This window comes from Arvicanthis niloticus, chromosome 7, assembly GCF_011762505.2.
Source record: "Arvicanthis niloticus isolate mArvNil1 chromosome 7, mArvNil1.pat.X, whole genome shotgun sequence".
Lineage (NCBI taxonomy): Eukaryota > Metazoa > Chordata > Mammalia > Rodentia > Muridae > Arvicanthis > Arvicanthis niloticus.
This window is the reverse complement of record NC_047664.1, coordinates 3,456,098-3,470,207: the sequence shown is the minus strand read 5'-3', so window position 1 is coordinate 3,470,207 and position 14,110 is coordinate 3,456,098. Positions and strand designations below refer to the sequence as shown.

Sequence of the window (14,110 nt, the reverse complement as noted above, 5' to 3'; positions counted from 1 at the left end):
TTCTTGCTTGAGCTTTAATAAGACTTGAAGCTAGGGATGGCAGAGACAGGAGAGTCAAGAGTCAGAGTCGTTCCCAGCCTTGCAGAAAGTTTGAGGCTTCTTTGGGCTACCTCTCTAGCCCAAAAATGATTTGAACATTTAAAAACATGAAGCACATGGTGGTATAAACACAGGCAGGTAAACCATGGTGAGAATGATTAGCCAGGAGCAGACTGATCACATGTATGGACTCTTGATGTATGGCAACACATGTATCATAGGTGAGGGAGGAGGGATGGGTTTGAGTAGCCAGTCATCCTGGTAGAAAACATGAGAACTGTTTATCCCAGCCAAAGCAGGTTTGAGAAAGGCGGAGCAGACCGCTCTCAAAACTGTATAGGAGACTGTAAACCTGGGCAGAAAATTAGACCATATATGAAAAGTTGATAAACTTTCCTATATTAAAATTTGAGATTTTGTTCATTAGAAAATGAGTAAATAGAAAAATGTAAAGTTGTATTTTCTACAAAGTGATAGCTAGAAAGTGTAGTCTAAGAAAACAGAACGCAACCTAATGGTAACTTTTATATACTGAATGCACATGGTTAATGAACATACAAAACCATTCTTCAGTCATTGCAGAAAAAGCCACTCTAAACAGTGAGTTAGTTGTACAACCACAAAGGTGAGAATAAAGGCTGCTACGGCCATCTTGAGAGCCTGTTTTGGAATCTGTTTCACATCATGAAGTGGGGGAAGGCTGGGGCTCAGGCTCAGAGCCTCTTACATACGGGAAGGGAGGGCTCATCAATGCTAAGTACAGTGACAAGCCCAGAAATGTGTCACATTCTTTGTGAACAAGCCTTTTATTCTTTGTTACATGCCTTGGAAAAATTGCTGGGCTATGTGCACCAGGGCAAATGTATAAAAATATTCATAACTATGAAACGTGGTAGGTGTATAGTGGATTGCTATGCTGGGCTATTGCTGGGCTATGTGCACCAGGGCAAATGTATAAAAATATTCATAACTATAAAACGTGGTAGGTGTATAGTGGATTGCTATGCTGAGTGTGAGGAATATACAGGTAAGTACTATACAGGATATGCAGTTAGGTGCTCTGTATATAGCCAGGTAGGTAATGGCCAGAAGGGGTGCTGAAGAGGAAACACAGAAGCCATCAAAGGTGCAGTCCTTTTCTCTGAAGCTTGTGTGGTGGAAACTCCTCCTTCAGGGTTTGTCTGATCCTTTGATGTGCACATTCATGTTCTCTGCATGTAGGTTATGTTTCCAAATAGAAAGATAATGAACTAATTTCCTATCTTTCTTGTCAGTCTTTCTGCAGCAATTTTTGTTACAGAGCATCTAAATTTTTTGAAACACAGATTCCCAAAACTCCAGTATGGGTTCGAGAAGAAGAGAGGTAATTAAATCTTTATCTTGTTTATTCCAGTGGTAAGTGACCTTTCTGCTTTTGACACAGACTAGGAGTGGGTGTCGCTTTCTGTGGACTGTTATCATTTATGCTCATTAGCTGTGGGGAAATAGTTATACCTTAAGCATAGCTGTTAAGGATTTTTAAATGGAAAGTCGTACATGCAAATATTTTTTTCTCTAATGTACTTTTAATCACAAAATTATTCTGGTTCTTGCTTTGCCAAGAGTGTCTGTGAATCCTGCTAATGCTACAATCCTCAGTTAAAATATTAACTTTTTTCAAAATATTAGCTCTTGGGAATCTGGCGGAACTCACTTTACCGCTATTATAACATGCTTTATTACAATAACCACAGTGTCCCGAGTTTAAAGAAAGCCAATTTTAAAAAGTACCTTTTTATAGCCATAACCTATTAGTAGAAATCTGTATAATTAGTATGAAGATGAAGATATAAATTCTTAAATGGCACCAATTTACTTTGATTACAAATTTTAAGGTTTGCATTGGTACGAGCCTCTTATTGATATAAGAGTGAGATGAATATTGTTACCCTCATAGGCATTGTACCAGTATAACACACTTAGGAATACAAGGCCTAGACCCAGTCCTTTGACTTTTTCAACTGATCTGAGATTGTCAGCCTGTGAGTTAAGGGACTACAGCAAATTCATGGCTTGGAGTTTATTGTTAGGGTGTTTTCTATGTTTTATTTAGAAATAGCTGAGTGGAGTTAACAGGCAACAGTCCAGATTACCTTACATGGGTAGTTGGTTTTCAAAACATCAGAAATCCACAGAATTGACATGACAAACATTTCTGTATTAATGTTCATTTTGATTAGAGACCTGTCTGCTCCTGACAGCTTCCTATATTGAATTCTAAGAAGAAATTGAGCATCTTTGGAGTTACTCCAGTTGTGATGAGACAGCCACTAGACAAGAATTGCCTCTTTCCATCTTCAGACAAATTACTGTCCAGAAAAGGACACACTTGCAGAACAGTCGACTGATTATATCTGCCTAGACAGAGTAATCAGCCCTTAATAATTCTGTAGCACTAAGGTTTGTCAGATGATCCTGGGCCAGAAGGCGGAAGAACAGATGCTCCAATGTTATGTAGTAGAGGGAGTGTCCAGGTGTTCAGAGGTCTCTATAAATTGGCTAAGTTTTAGAAGCTATGCTTTGTGCTTCCCACAATTATACTTAACTCAGTCATTCTGGATTTCTGACGGGGTTGAAAACTTAGAGCCTCATAGCCAATTCTGGCTATTTACCTTGAGAGAAAAGATTTGAGTGGATGGTCGTCAGCTGACATTCATCCTAAAGCCAAGGAAAAAGCCAGGTTCAGAACTAAGTGTTATAGTTAGGAGAGACGACAGAGGTTCTGGTTAGTCAACAAAATGTTGGAATTGGTATGAGGACTATCTTGTACCTCACAGGTACAAATTGGCATAATTAAGCTCTAATTGTATTTTGAGAGAAAAGTTTTTTTTAACAGGAAGGGTGATATGTAGGAGGAGCTAAGGTGGGAGGAGTACTGAGAGGAAGAGAAGGAGTAAGAAGAGGAGGAGAAGAAGGAGAGGAGAAGCTAGGTGATGAAAGAGAGAAAGAGGGGGGAGACAGGGAGGCAGATGTTCATGTATCTCCACCAGTCAAAGATAGTTGATATATCTAGGTTGGGTAGTGGGTTACACCTCTGATTGAGCAATATCAAACTTATAAAGCCTATGATTAACATTTTTTAAAAAATGTATATGTGCAAAAAGAAAAAGGGGACAAGTAATAGGGGTTTTTTAAGGGGGGAATGGGGAAAGGGGATGGCATCTGAAGTGTAAATAAAATATCTAATAAAAAAAAAAGTACCTTTTTGCTAAAGTGTTTGTGGTCATCATAGGGCCTTTGCCTCAGGAAATAAACACCTGCAGTATTGTTCTGATGGAGAATTTGAAGAAATGTATTGATATAGTGACTGTGAAAGTGTAGTGGCAAAAGCAACAGTTGTCATTATTAAAGTGAATTGTTTAGAAAGTCAGACAAAGGCTTAATGAGATAGTACCTTCCTGAAGGATGTGAAGAGATGGCACAAGCCCCATTCTCTGTGGTCAGACAGGGAAGATGGGTGCTAAGTCATTGGACATGGTGTGAAGAGATGCAGTTGATTCAGGACAGACAGGCAGGATGTACAAGACTGGACTTTCCTTTTCCTTTTCCTTTTCCTTTTCCTTTTCCTTTTCCTTTTCCTTTTCCTTTTCCTTTCCTTTTTTTGTTTTTTGAGACAGGGTTTCTCTGTGTAGCCCTGGCTGTCCTGGAACTCACTCTGTAGACCAGGCTGGCCTCGAACTCGGAAATCCACCTGCCTCTGTTTCCCAAGTGCTGGGATTAAAGGCATGCGCCACCACTGCTCGGCTCAAGACTGTGCTTTAAGGAGGTCACCACTCCAAATTCTCCCACTCACTGACTGTGACAACAGTACTTTTGATGGCATATTCCTTGGTCATCCTTTCTGTGCAAAACTTCCCTGGCCCTAAACTGAGGACTAAATTGACTGTTTCACCACTATCTGTAAGATTTCTTTTTTAGAAGATTAAAAACAGCATTGTCCAAGGTAAATGGGGCTCACATTTTTTCATTAATTTGTTTATTCACTTTACATCTTGATCACAGCCCCCCCTTAACTCTCCTCCAACTCCCACTCTCACAAATCCTGACCCCCATTTTCCCCTCCCCTTCTTCTCAGAGAAGGGGAAGCTCCCCCTTGGGTACCCATTCACCCTAAGACATAAAGTCAGAGTCAAAACTAGGCACATCTTCTGCCACTGAGGCCCTACCAGGCAGTCCAGGTAGGGAAGGGGGTCCAGTGGCAGGCAGCAGAGTCAGAACAGCCCTGCACCAGTTGTGAGGGGGCCCCACAGGAAGAACAAGCTACACATCTGCTTCAAATGTGTAGGGGACCTAGGTCCCCTACATCATGCTCTTTGGTTAGTGTTTCAGTCTCTCTAGCCCCCATGAGCCCAGGTTAGTTCACTAGGTTGAACTAGCTTGCTCAGTCTTATTCCCTACTCTACCACAAGACACCCTGAGCTCTGCCAGATGTTTGGCTGTGGGTCTCTGTATCTGTTTCCATCTGCTGCTGGATGAAGCCTCTCGGGAGACAGTTATGCTGGACTCCTGTCTGCAAGCATAGCAGAGTATCATTAATAGTGTCAGGGGGTGGCTCTCTCCCATAGGATGGGGCTCAAGTTGGGCCAGTCATTGGTTGGCCGTTCCCTCAGTCTCTGCTCCATCTTTATCCTTTTGCATCTTATAGGCAGGACCTTCTGAGTTGAAGATTTGTAGGCATATTGTAGGGACTCACACTTTGATCTTGTCACTCTGCCTTGTGCTTCGCTGTTTCAGCAGAACTGCCATCACTGAGATGACCCCAGCAGAAGCAGCACATTCCACTTCCACTAAGGAACACCAGTTGGCTTGCATTGTCCTTGCCTTTTCTTTACAAACTCATCTTCTCTACTTGTTGAATTGACCCTCTATAGCATTCTTATATCTACTTCAAAACCATTTACCTAACTACACATGATAGTGCGCGCCTGTAATCCCCAAACTCATGTGATGAAGCAGGACTCGAGGAAGCAGAGCTCACAGCCATCCTTTACTGTATTTACTGTAACTCCAGGCCAGCCTGGTGGGCGTGAGACGCTGTCCTAAGAAAAGAGAGGGAAGGCTTTACCAGACAAGCTATCCTGCCACCTCTTTTCCTCAGACATAGTTCCTGGCACTTAACTGACTTTTTCCTAAAGTCTCACCCCTCTCTGTTCAGAACTTTTTTTTTTTTTTTAATTTTTCTATTGGATATTTTATTTACATTTCAGATATAATCCCCTTTCTCCATTTCCCCCCACCCAGGAACCCCCTTATCCCATTCCCCTTCCTCCTGCTTCTATGAGGATGTGCCCCCACCCATCCTCCCACTCTCACCTCCCCACCCATGATTTCCCCCACACTGGGGTGTCCAGCCTTCATGGGACCAAGAGCTTCCTTACCCACCTATGCCCGACAATGTCATCCTCCCCTACGTATACAGCTGGGGCCATGGGTCCCTCCCTATGTGCTCCAAGGCTGGTGGTTTAGACCCTGGGAGCTCTGGTTGCCAGAACTTTTTTTTAAGAACTTGAAGCCTTGATGTATGTCACTTTACGTTTGTGGTTATTAACCTTTCTTACATTTTTAGTGGAGGAAAAAAAGATGAAAATAGCCCTTTATTCCTCTAATCTAGACAAATGCCATTAATTTACAGAGTATGCAAGTACCTGGCAAGACCCATGCATGCACATACTTATTCATGTTACCATATATGTACCTGGCAAGATACAGGTATACTCATGTGTATTCATGTCACCATGTACCTGGTAAGACACATGCATACACATGCATATTCATGTGCACACGTAAATCTCAACCTATGAGTTTAATTGTAATTGAGATAACAGAATAAATATGTGAATGAGACAGTATTTAATAATCAGAGTGTGTGTAAGATGAATTTTGTAACATTTCTTAATGACAAACTGTAAACTGAAGAACTGCTGGGTGTCGGTTGGCATTGCGCTCACTCGCTGGAGTGACCTCACCTGCCATTTGTGTCACTTTCTGCTTTGTCAGTTACCAACATTGACTATAATCTGAAAATATTAGATAGAATATTCCAGAAATAACTCTTAAGTTTTAAATTGTAAAGCACTCTGAATAGCACAATAAAAATCTCACACCATGTTGCTCCTCCTTGCTCTTGCAGGACATGAATCATTTTTCCAAAGTAATCACACTGTGCACATGTTCACCTGTCAGTCACTTCTTAGCTACACAGGAAAAGAACATTGTGTAGTAAGGCTTGGCGCTGTTCCTGGTCTTAGGCGTGAACCTTGGAGTCTTGGGTGTGTCTCTCATGGATTTTAGGGCACTACGTTATGTCGTGGGAAAACAAGATCATAACAGGCACGAAAAGCCAGGCTGAGCTTGGTGTAGGAAGGTGCTCTCAGGTGTTTGTCTTGCAATGCTGAGCGTTGAACTTGGGGCCTTTTACATGCTAATCAAGGGCCCAACAAATACACTCAGGACACACGTTTTTTTGAGCAGAACCTGATCTGACATTGCTCTACATGATGAATTGAAAGAGAATCACAAAAGCTTAAAGATCCACAGAGTCAATCTAGTCCCTTTGCACTTTGAGCATATTTTATAAAATTGAGCATATTTTATAAGCAAATGATGGCTTCTGAATGAGGTCAGGAGTCTTCTCATTGTAGTCAGCATGATTAATGGACGTCAGCGAAGGGTCAGTCTACATACACGTACATCTTCCCGTTGATATTCTCTAACCACAGATCCTCTACTGTGTCCAACTCTTGCCGGGTTTAGAACTGTTATCATACCTTGGAGACAGTGCTGTTTCATCTCTAGATAGTGTGGCTATGCTGTTATCCAGTAAATCCACTAGAGGTCACTGGTGTCACTGAGAAAACCATTTCTTTTTTTTTTTTTTTTTTTTTTTGGTTTTTCAAGACAGGGTTTCTCTGTGTAGCCCTTGGCTATCCTATCCTGGAACTCACTCTGTAGATCAGGCTGGCCTCGAACTCAGAAATCCACCTGCTTCTGCCTCCCAAGTGCTGGGATTAAAGGCGTGCGCCACCACAGCCCAGCCTCTGAGCTGGTTTTCTAATGCGCTGCTGCATTTTAGAAAAAATAGCAGCCCTTCGTGTTTAAGGTAGAGATTTTTATTTTAAATCATAAGCATAAATTGAATGACTGTGATTTAATAGTCAATTTTAAAAAATCTTTAATCCATTTCAAGTAAAAAATACCTTATTGCAATGAATTATAAACTTTTAAATTAATACATCTTATAGTCTGACATATCGTATAACTTTAAAAATAGTCATTAAATGTCTATTTTCTGCTATTTTTATGACACACTGGTCATGTGTCTTGTTGTCATCAGATATCTGAAGAGCAGTTTTGTTTACTCCAGCTCAGGGTTTCAGTAATGTATTAGAAAACTATTTCTTAGCCCCAGACCATGGTTCCTCATTTGTAAAAGTAGAAGTTTGCATTTGTTTTAGTCCCAGTCTGATTAGTGATGGGCACGAGATTAGATAGATTTAAGCTGTCTTGTAACAAGCTCTGATGTAAGAATATAGACTAACTGGAATGCTTTTGTTTATAGAGATAAAGGCTACTGGAGGACTAGGTCAAAATTTTAAATGAGAAGAAAAGCCAGGGGAACTTTTTAATGTGTTTTAACCCTGACACATCATGGTCTTATATACCAATAGGAAACAGAATATTAAATTTGACCCAATTTGATCTCAAATGGATTATTGCAAATACAAGGATAAATTTATTAGATTTTAAAATCTCCAAGCCTTATATTTATATTAGATTTATAACTCTGTGCCTTAATTACTATTTCTCTTACTGATATATTAGTATTAGGAGGAGTCATTAATTATAGTGAAAAATATTTAAAATTAAAATATATCCTTAAATACTAGGGAACAGTGTTTACAAAAACATCTCCTTATAGTCTGCCAGAGGCAAAACCCTTAGAGCTGTGTGGTTCATAACATATGATGTGTCGCACATTGTGACTTAGAAATTGCTCACAGGGCTGGTGGCCACAAACAGACCACATACAGTTCTGATGCCAAACTACTGTGCTTTGTAGATAGTCTGTGGTTGCATTTATAAATCCTGTATGGTTTTGTAAATGTAGAGTCTGACAGAGCTTGGAAGACAAAAGTTTCTAGAATTATGTGCTAAATCTAAAAAAGAAAGAACAAATGTCGAACAGCAAATTTTGTTTTTAAAAAATCAATGCTGACAGAGCTAAAAGTGTCATGTGGCCTAGAGTTGGGGATTTTTCTGTATCAGTTCTCAGCAGTAAACATGCACAATCTCAGGGCGGAAGCAAAGTGTCTGCAGAACAGCCTTTATAACCTCCTCCTGAGCAGACATCCATGCTGTCTGAGTGGAGGAGAATGATCTCAGTGAGCCCAACGCTTGAGTCTTACCGCAGGGAGCACTGTTGTGTGATTCAAGTGACACACGACTGTATAAACATCTACATGAGGTTTGGGACATAGATTATTTCTGCTTTAGATTCACTTTGCTAAACTTTAAGTTAAGCATCTAGAGCCAGGTGTGATGGCAGCACACACCTGTGATGGCAGCAGTGAGCTGTCTCCAATTCTAACATAAAAGTAATTACATCAATCATCAGTTTTCACTTTAGTGAAAATAAGAGAATGTCTTTATGAACAACCATTTTGAAAGCATTCTTTAAGTAGGGTAGTTGCTGGTTTGTGTTTCTTAATTGTGCTTTCAGAACTATCACCAGAGCAACATAAATTATGAAGAAGATATTTAGCATGAAGAGAAATAGCCATTTTAACACAAAAAATAATTTTAACTTTATCCAAGAAAGAATTGAAAGATGATGTGCTCTGTCTTGTTCTCTGTGCAACTGCACGGAGCAGTGTCAGGTGCAGTGTAGACGGCTGCACGGAGCAGCGTCGGGTGCAGTGTAGATACTCATTCCATAGGTTAGGGACAACGAAGGTATTTGTCACTCAGAATATCAGTTAGTGAAAAGGACAGTAAGATTTGTAAAGTATGTTCAGAGCCTACAAGCAGAACATACCAAAAGTGATATCCTCAGGGTTTGGTTTCTGATTTTTTGTTTTTTGTTTTTAAGGGAATTGTGGTTGTTGTTGTTGTTGTTGTTGTTGTATTTGTTTTTCTTACACCAGAAACGAATCAGGTTGAAAGAGCTCAGAATTCTAAATGAGGCCTAAATCTAATCTTGACTTAATGTTAGCTGTGCAATCTCAAGTCATTCACCCAGAGGCTTCCCTTTCCTTATCTGTAAAAACGGCTGGGATTTGGAAGATTAAATAAAGTAGTATGTAAACCCCAGAGATGGCCAAGAAAGGTAACAGAATGCCAGCCACAGTAGTGGTGGCAACCAAACAGCAATGAAAATGTCTAAATGATAACATCTGTGTCCTACACAGTTAGCTCTGCTGATAACTGAAGTGGGGAGACCCGCCCACTGAGAACGCACCATCCTGATTGGATGAGAAGGCAAGCTGTGCAGCAGCATGCCTCCCTTGCTCTCCACTTCCTGACCAGATACCATGGCAGAGTTGTCTGCAGCTCTGCCTCTTTGACCTCCTACAATGATGTCTGGAACTGAGAGCCAGAACAAACTCTTTTTCCCCTAAGGTACGAATTTATCGCAGCATTTATGGCATGGAAGAAACTAACACCTGTCTAGCATGCAGTTGGTACTTACTGTATGCTAATGTCCCTCCTGCCGTCAGAAACAGTCAGACACAACAGTGTGAGCCTGTGGTCCCCACTGCTGAAGGCTGAGGCAAGAAGATCAGTTGAGACCTGAAGTTAAAGATCAGCCGGACCAACATAATGTGATCCCCTTTCAAAAAAATATCCACACAGTGAAAATTGGCTAGCTTAAACTGTGCTGATTACATAATGATTCCATTTGGCTGTCCCTTGACAGGGCAACGTTTGAGCCTTGTTCTTACTTGGAACTCTGCTGTCTGAGTCTTAAACTAGAACTTCCCTCCTGCTCTGACCACAGCTTTATCTACAGCTGTCAGTCCTTTGACCTCCTGTCTCCCCAGCTCTGTTCTCCTGGGTTGACAGACCCTTAACATACTTGCTTTCTCAGGCTCCAGTCAGCTCATAATTGCCTTGCCTTCCAAGATGATTCCTCCCAAGGTCCAGTCCTCCTATTCATTTGTTCATTCATTAATTCATTCACTCACTCATTCATTTATTTTTCCTGTACTCGGATGTGAACATTGTTGAGAAAGTTTTCAAGACCATTAACATTTTAGGTAGAATATCCCCTTTAATGTGGTCACCTAGGAGAGTTTATAACTTAGGGACAGTGGGAAGTGAATGTAGTGATGACCCACAGGGATACCTGGCTTGGCTACAGAGGTTGGGGATGAATGTGAGGACATTGGCATCTCTGTCAGCATGGATCCTTTCTGTAAACTCCTTTTCCTCTTTATTGCAAATAGACAACTCTGCTCTTTATTGCTGATTCTCTCTCTCTCTCTCCTAGGTCTGCTTGTATGATTTAGTCCATTCCTCTTACTTTTAGATTAAATTATTTTCCCTGTACTTTAAAAAGGGAGGAAACAACAGTAAAACTAAGATGAGGACTGTGGGTTGATTTCAGTGAACAGAAGGCAGCAGGGAAACCAGAACAGTTGAGATGCTGATGGGCCAAAACTGTGTCTGCACTGAACCAAGTGTGCAGGCTTTCCTGGGTAAGGGTTAGCTGGTCAGTGCCCTGATGACTGTAGAGGGAGACACTTGGGCCTGACATTTTAAATTGGCAGTCTTGAAACATCAAAATTCAAATCAGTTCTAGTTTCATCTGTACATTAGCTTCACTTGAATTAAAAGGGTTAGGTTGTGGGTTTTGTTCTTGGCCTTAAAATTATTTTGCAGTTTTACAACCCCCTACTACACCCTTGTTGGGCCTTTAAATAAGATTTATATTTGGTGGCTTAATGTCTCCGTATTGTGCCTCTAGGCCCTTATTTTTTTATTTTTTATTTCTTGCTTCATCCATCTGCTTAATGTTTAAAGGTACTTGTTCTTAGACTGGGGAGGAACTTAAATAGTAGAGCATTTGCTGAGTGTCAATGAGGCCCTGGGTTCAAAATCTAGCACCACAAATATTACCTTTTTTTTTCTGTTCTTTTTTTTATGCACATTGGTACATTGGTGCTTGGCCTGCATATATGTTTGTGACGTATGTTTGTGTGAGGGTGTCTGTGTGAGATCTTGGCATTATAGACAGTTGTGAACTGACATGTGAATGCTGGGAATTGAACCCTGGTCTTAGAAGAACAGTCAGTGCTCTTAACCACTGAGCCACCCCTCCAGCCCCAACACAAAAATTACTTGTAAAAGAAAGCCTCTTTTTATTTACTTCATAGGTACTTTGAATTTTTTTCTGTCCTCATGGACTCACTAGCTGCCATGTTTGTCCCTTGGTGGGTTTTTTGTTGTTGTTTTTTTTTTTTTTTTTTTTTTTTTTTTTTTTTTTTTTTTTTAAAGCAGTTCCAGCTGGCCTTGAACTTCTTTTGCTCTTTGGCAAGACATTCTGGGGAGATATAACACACACGGTACCCATGCCACTTAGGGAGCCCAGAACAGACCAAAGTCAAAAGGTAATCTATTGGGATTGTTAAAGGAATATGGGTGAGAGGTTATTTACAGGAACAGAAATAACTCAAAGACAACTGCATCACCAAAGCTGACCCCTGCATGGGTGACAGCTCATAGAAGCCAAGAATTCAAAGGCACTTCAACAGGTTGAAGAGTGTCCTTTCCAGGTGACTCATTCTAAAGCTCTTCTAGGCAACTGGGCTGGTTTCTGCTTCCAGGCAGCTGTTCTGGTCTGCCATAGCATTCATTTTAGCTTTGATTGTCCGAGAATGACTCTCTCCAGGCTTCATTATTTACCTTTGAGAGGGAGGGACCTAGTGAATCTGGTCGGTTTCAGGGACTTCCTGTTTTGAGCTGTTGACCATCTAGTGACTTCTAGAGAAGTTCCCTACAAGATGATATGTTTCTCTCTCGGCCGAAACTGCTACAGTACTATTTCTGATCTTCCTGCCTCCATCTTCTGAGTGTTGGAATTGTGTGCATGCACCACCACACCTGGTTAATGTGGTTCTGGCGATGGAGTCTGCTAGGCAAGCTGTGCCAACAGAGCTACATCTCCAGACCCATATGTGCCTTTTTAGTATTCACGGTGGTCAAACAACGTATAGAGTTGTTTAACTTAATCAATCTATACAGGGGCTGAAGAAGTAGCCCAGTGGTTAAGAGCACATTGCTGCTCTTGCAGACAGGATCCTTGTTTACTTCCTAATGACTACATGTAACTCCCAACTGTCTGTAACTGTCTGACCTCCTCTTCTGACTTCTCCAGGCACTACACACACATTCATGTAGCCAAAACACCTTTTTAAAAAGCCAGGTATGGTGGCACCTTTATGAGTTCAAGGTCTTCAAAAAACAAACAGTATAACACATGGCTGTCTTAGAAGTTAGGTTGACCAGATGAGAATTACAATATAGTCTCTGTCCTGAAGACCTGGTGGATCAGTGAAGAACCCAACTTAAACACTGTAAAGTAAAACATTTAGATAATAGTTCTGACAGTAAAGAAAAGCTGATAACCATATTAATTGGAGCTCATAATGACTACAATTTAGAGAACAGAGTGATTTTACTTTTGCCCACATTTGTCAAGGGAAGCTGTATTGTGTGCATGGAATTTGAACTTAGTTCTGAATATGAGTAAATGTTAAGCAAAATACAAAACTACCAAATCCAGATTTTTGTGCATGTATTTTATAGAACTGCCTTTTTTTTTCCTTAAGGAAGGAAAACAAATCTTTATCTGAATTACTGCTTTAATCATGTTTGTTATCCAGCACAGCTGGAGTGAACTCTGGCCTGTGTCTGCTGGGTCAGTTGCCTTCAGGTTCTTCTCTCTGTGCTTTTGTTCCAGACCTCCTGATTTTCAGCTGTTGAAGAAAGGACAAAGGTTTGTTCCAGTCAGTTTCACTGACCTGAGTGGGCCAGGTGGCGTGAACGCCTGGACTTCCTGTGCTGGTTGCTACAAAGAAACGTGACACTTCAGCATTTTCATTTGTGAGAGAAAGAGGATTTGTTTGATCTGTCTGATTTATTGTTCAGCTGTCCCGCTGAGGAAGTCTAATTGAAGTTGTTGAAATTGACACAAACACAGCCTCTATCTCAGATACCTAGTTCCTTTATTGGTGAGGTCGTACCCATTGTATTTGAAGAAAGCAGTTTATGGTCTTGTTTTATAGGATTTTAAGATATTAATGTGTTAATTATTTGAAAGAATATCTTAAGTATCAATATGAAGCGCAGGCTGTAGGTTTTTGAGTTTTGGTCTTTGGTTTTGCTAATCCCGCCTCATAGTTCTTCGTGGTGTTGTTTGCTCAGCTACAGCTGTCTCTCAGGACAGGTCCTTTCACTCTCAGTGCCTTCGTCACAGGGTATTGAGCACAAATACGAGGCCCTTGTTTATTGATGGACACCTTTATGGCTTTAACCTAGTATGAAAAGTAACTGCCTTAAAACCTCAAGAGACTGAATAGGAGATAAAACTATGAAAGGTTCTTTCAACTTATATTTATTTCATTTTTATATGTGTAAATATTGCCTGCATGTATGTTGATTCACTTGCCTGGTGGGCACAGGGCGGTCAGAAGATGGCTTTGAATCCCTGGCACTGGAGTTAAGTGCAGTTGTAAACCACCTGGGTGCTGGGACTTGAACACAGGTGCTCTGGAAGGACGAGTGATCTTAACTGCTGAGCCGTATTTCCTGCCTATAGTCTAATTTCTTAAAGTTAAACTTTCTTTTCTTCTTATCCAAAAGTTACTTGCCTGGTGATGTAGGTTAGTTTCTAGTTTTTTTAAAAAAAAAAATATGTGATCCTGGAATTTTGGAAATTTTGATCAATTTCTGTATTCCCACTAGGACTTGCTTTCAGCCTTTGCTGTCTAGCTCCTCCCACCACGTGTTTCTAGACCGGGCCTCAAACCTC

At 40.8% G+C, this 14,110-nt stretch overlaps 1 protein-coding gene across 3 annotated transcripts in view; it reads left to right on the top strand.

The window, feature by feature from the left end:
* Positions 1-14,110, top strand: part of Rpap2 (RNA polymerase II associated protein 2) — a 65,645-nt gene that overhangs the window by 6,866 nt on the left and 44,669 nt on the right. For all 3 annotated transcript variants that reach the window (XR_013111641.1, XM_034509486.2, XM_034509485.2), the window contains exons 6-7: positions 1,314-1,402; positions 13,040-13,075. Coding sequence is in view for 2 of the 3 variants with exons in the window: in XM_034509486.2 (XP_034365377.1) it covers positions 1,314-1,402; positions 13,040-13,075 (125 nt within the window). In the remaining variant the exon portion in view is untranslated. The remainder of the gene's footprint in view (positions 1-1,313; positions 1,403-13,039; positions 13,076-14,110) is intronic.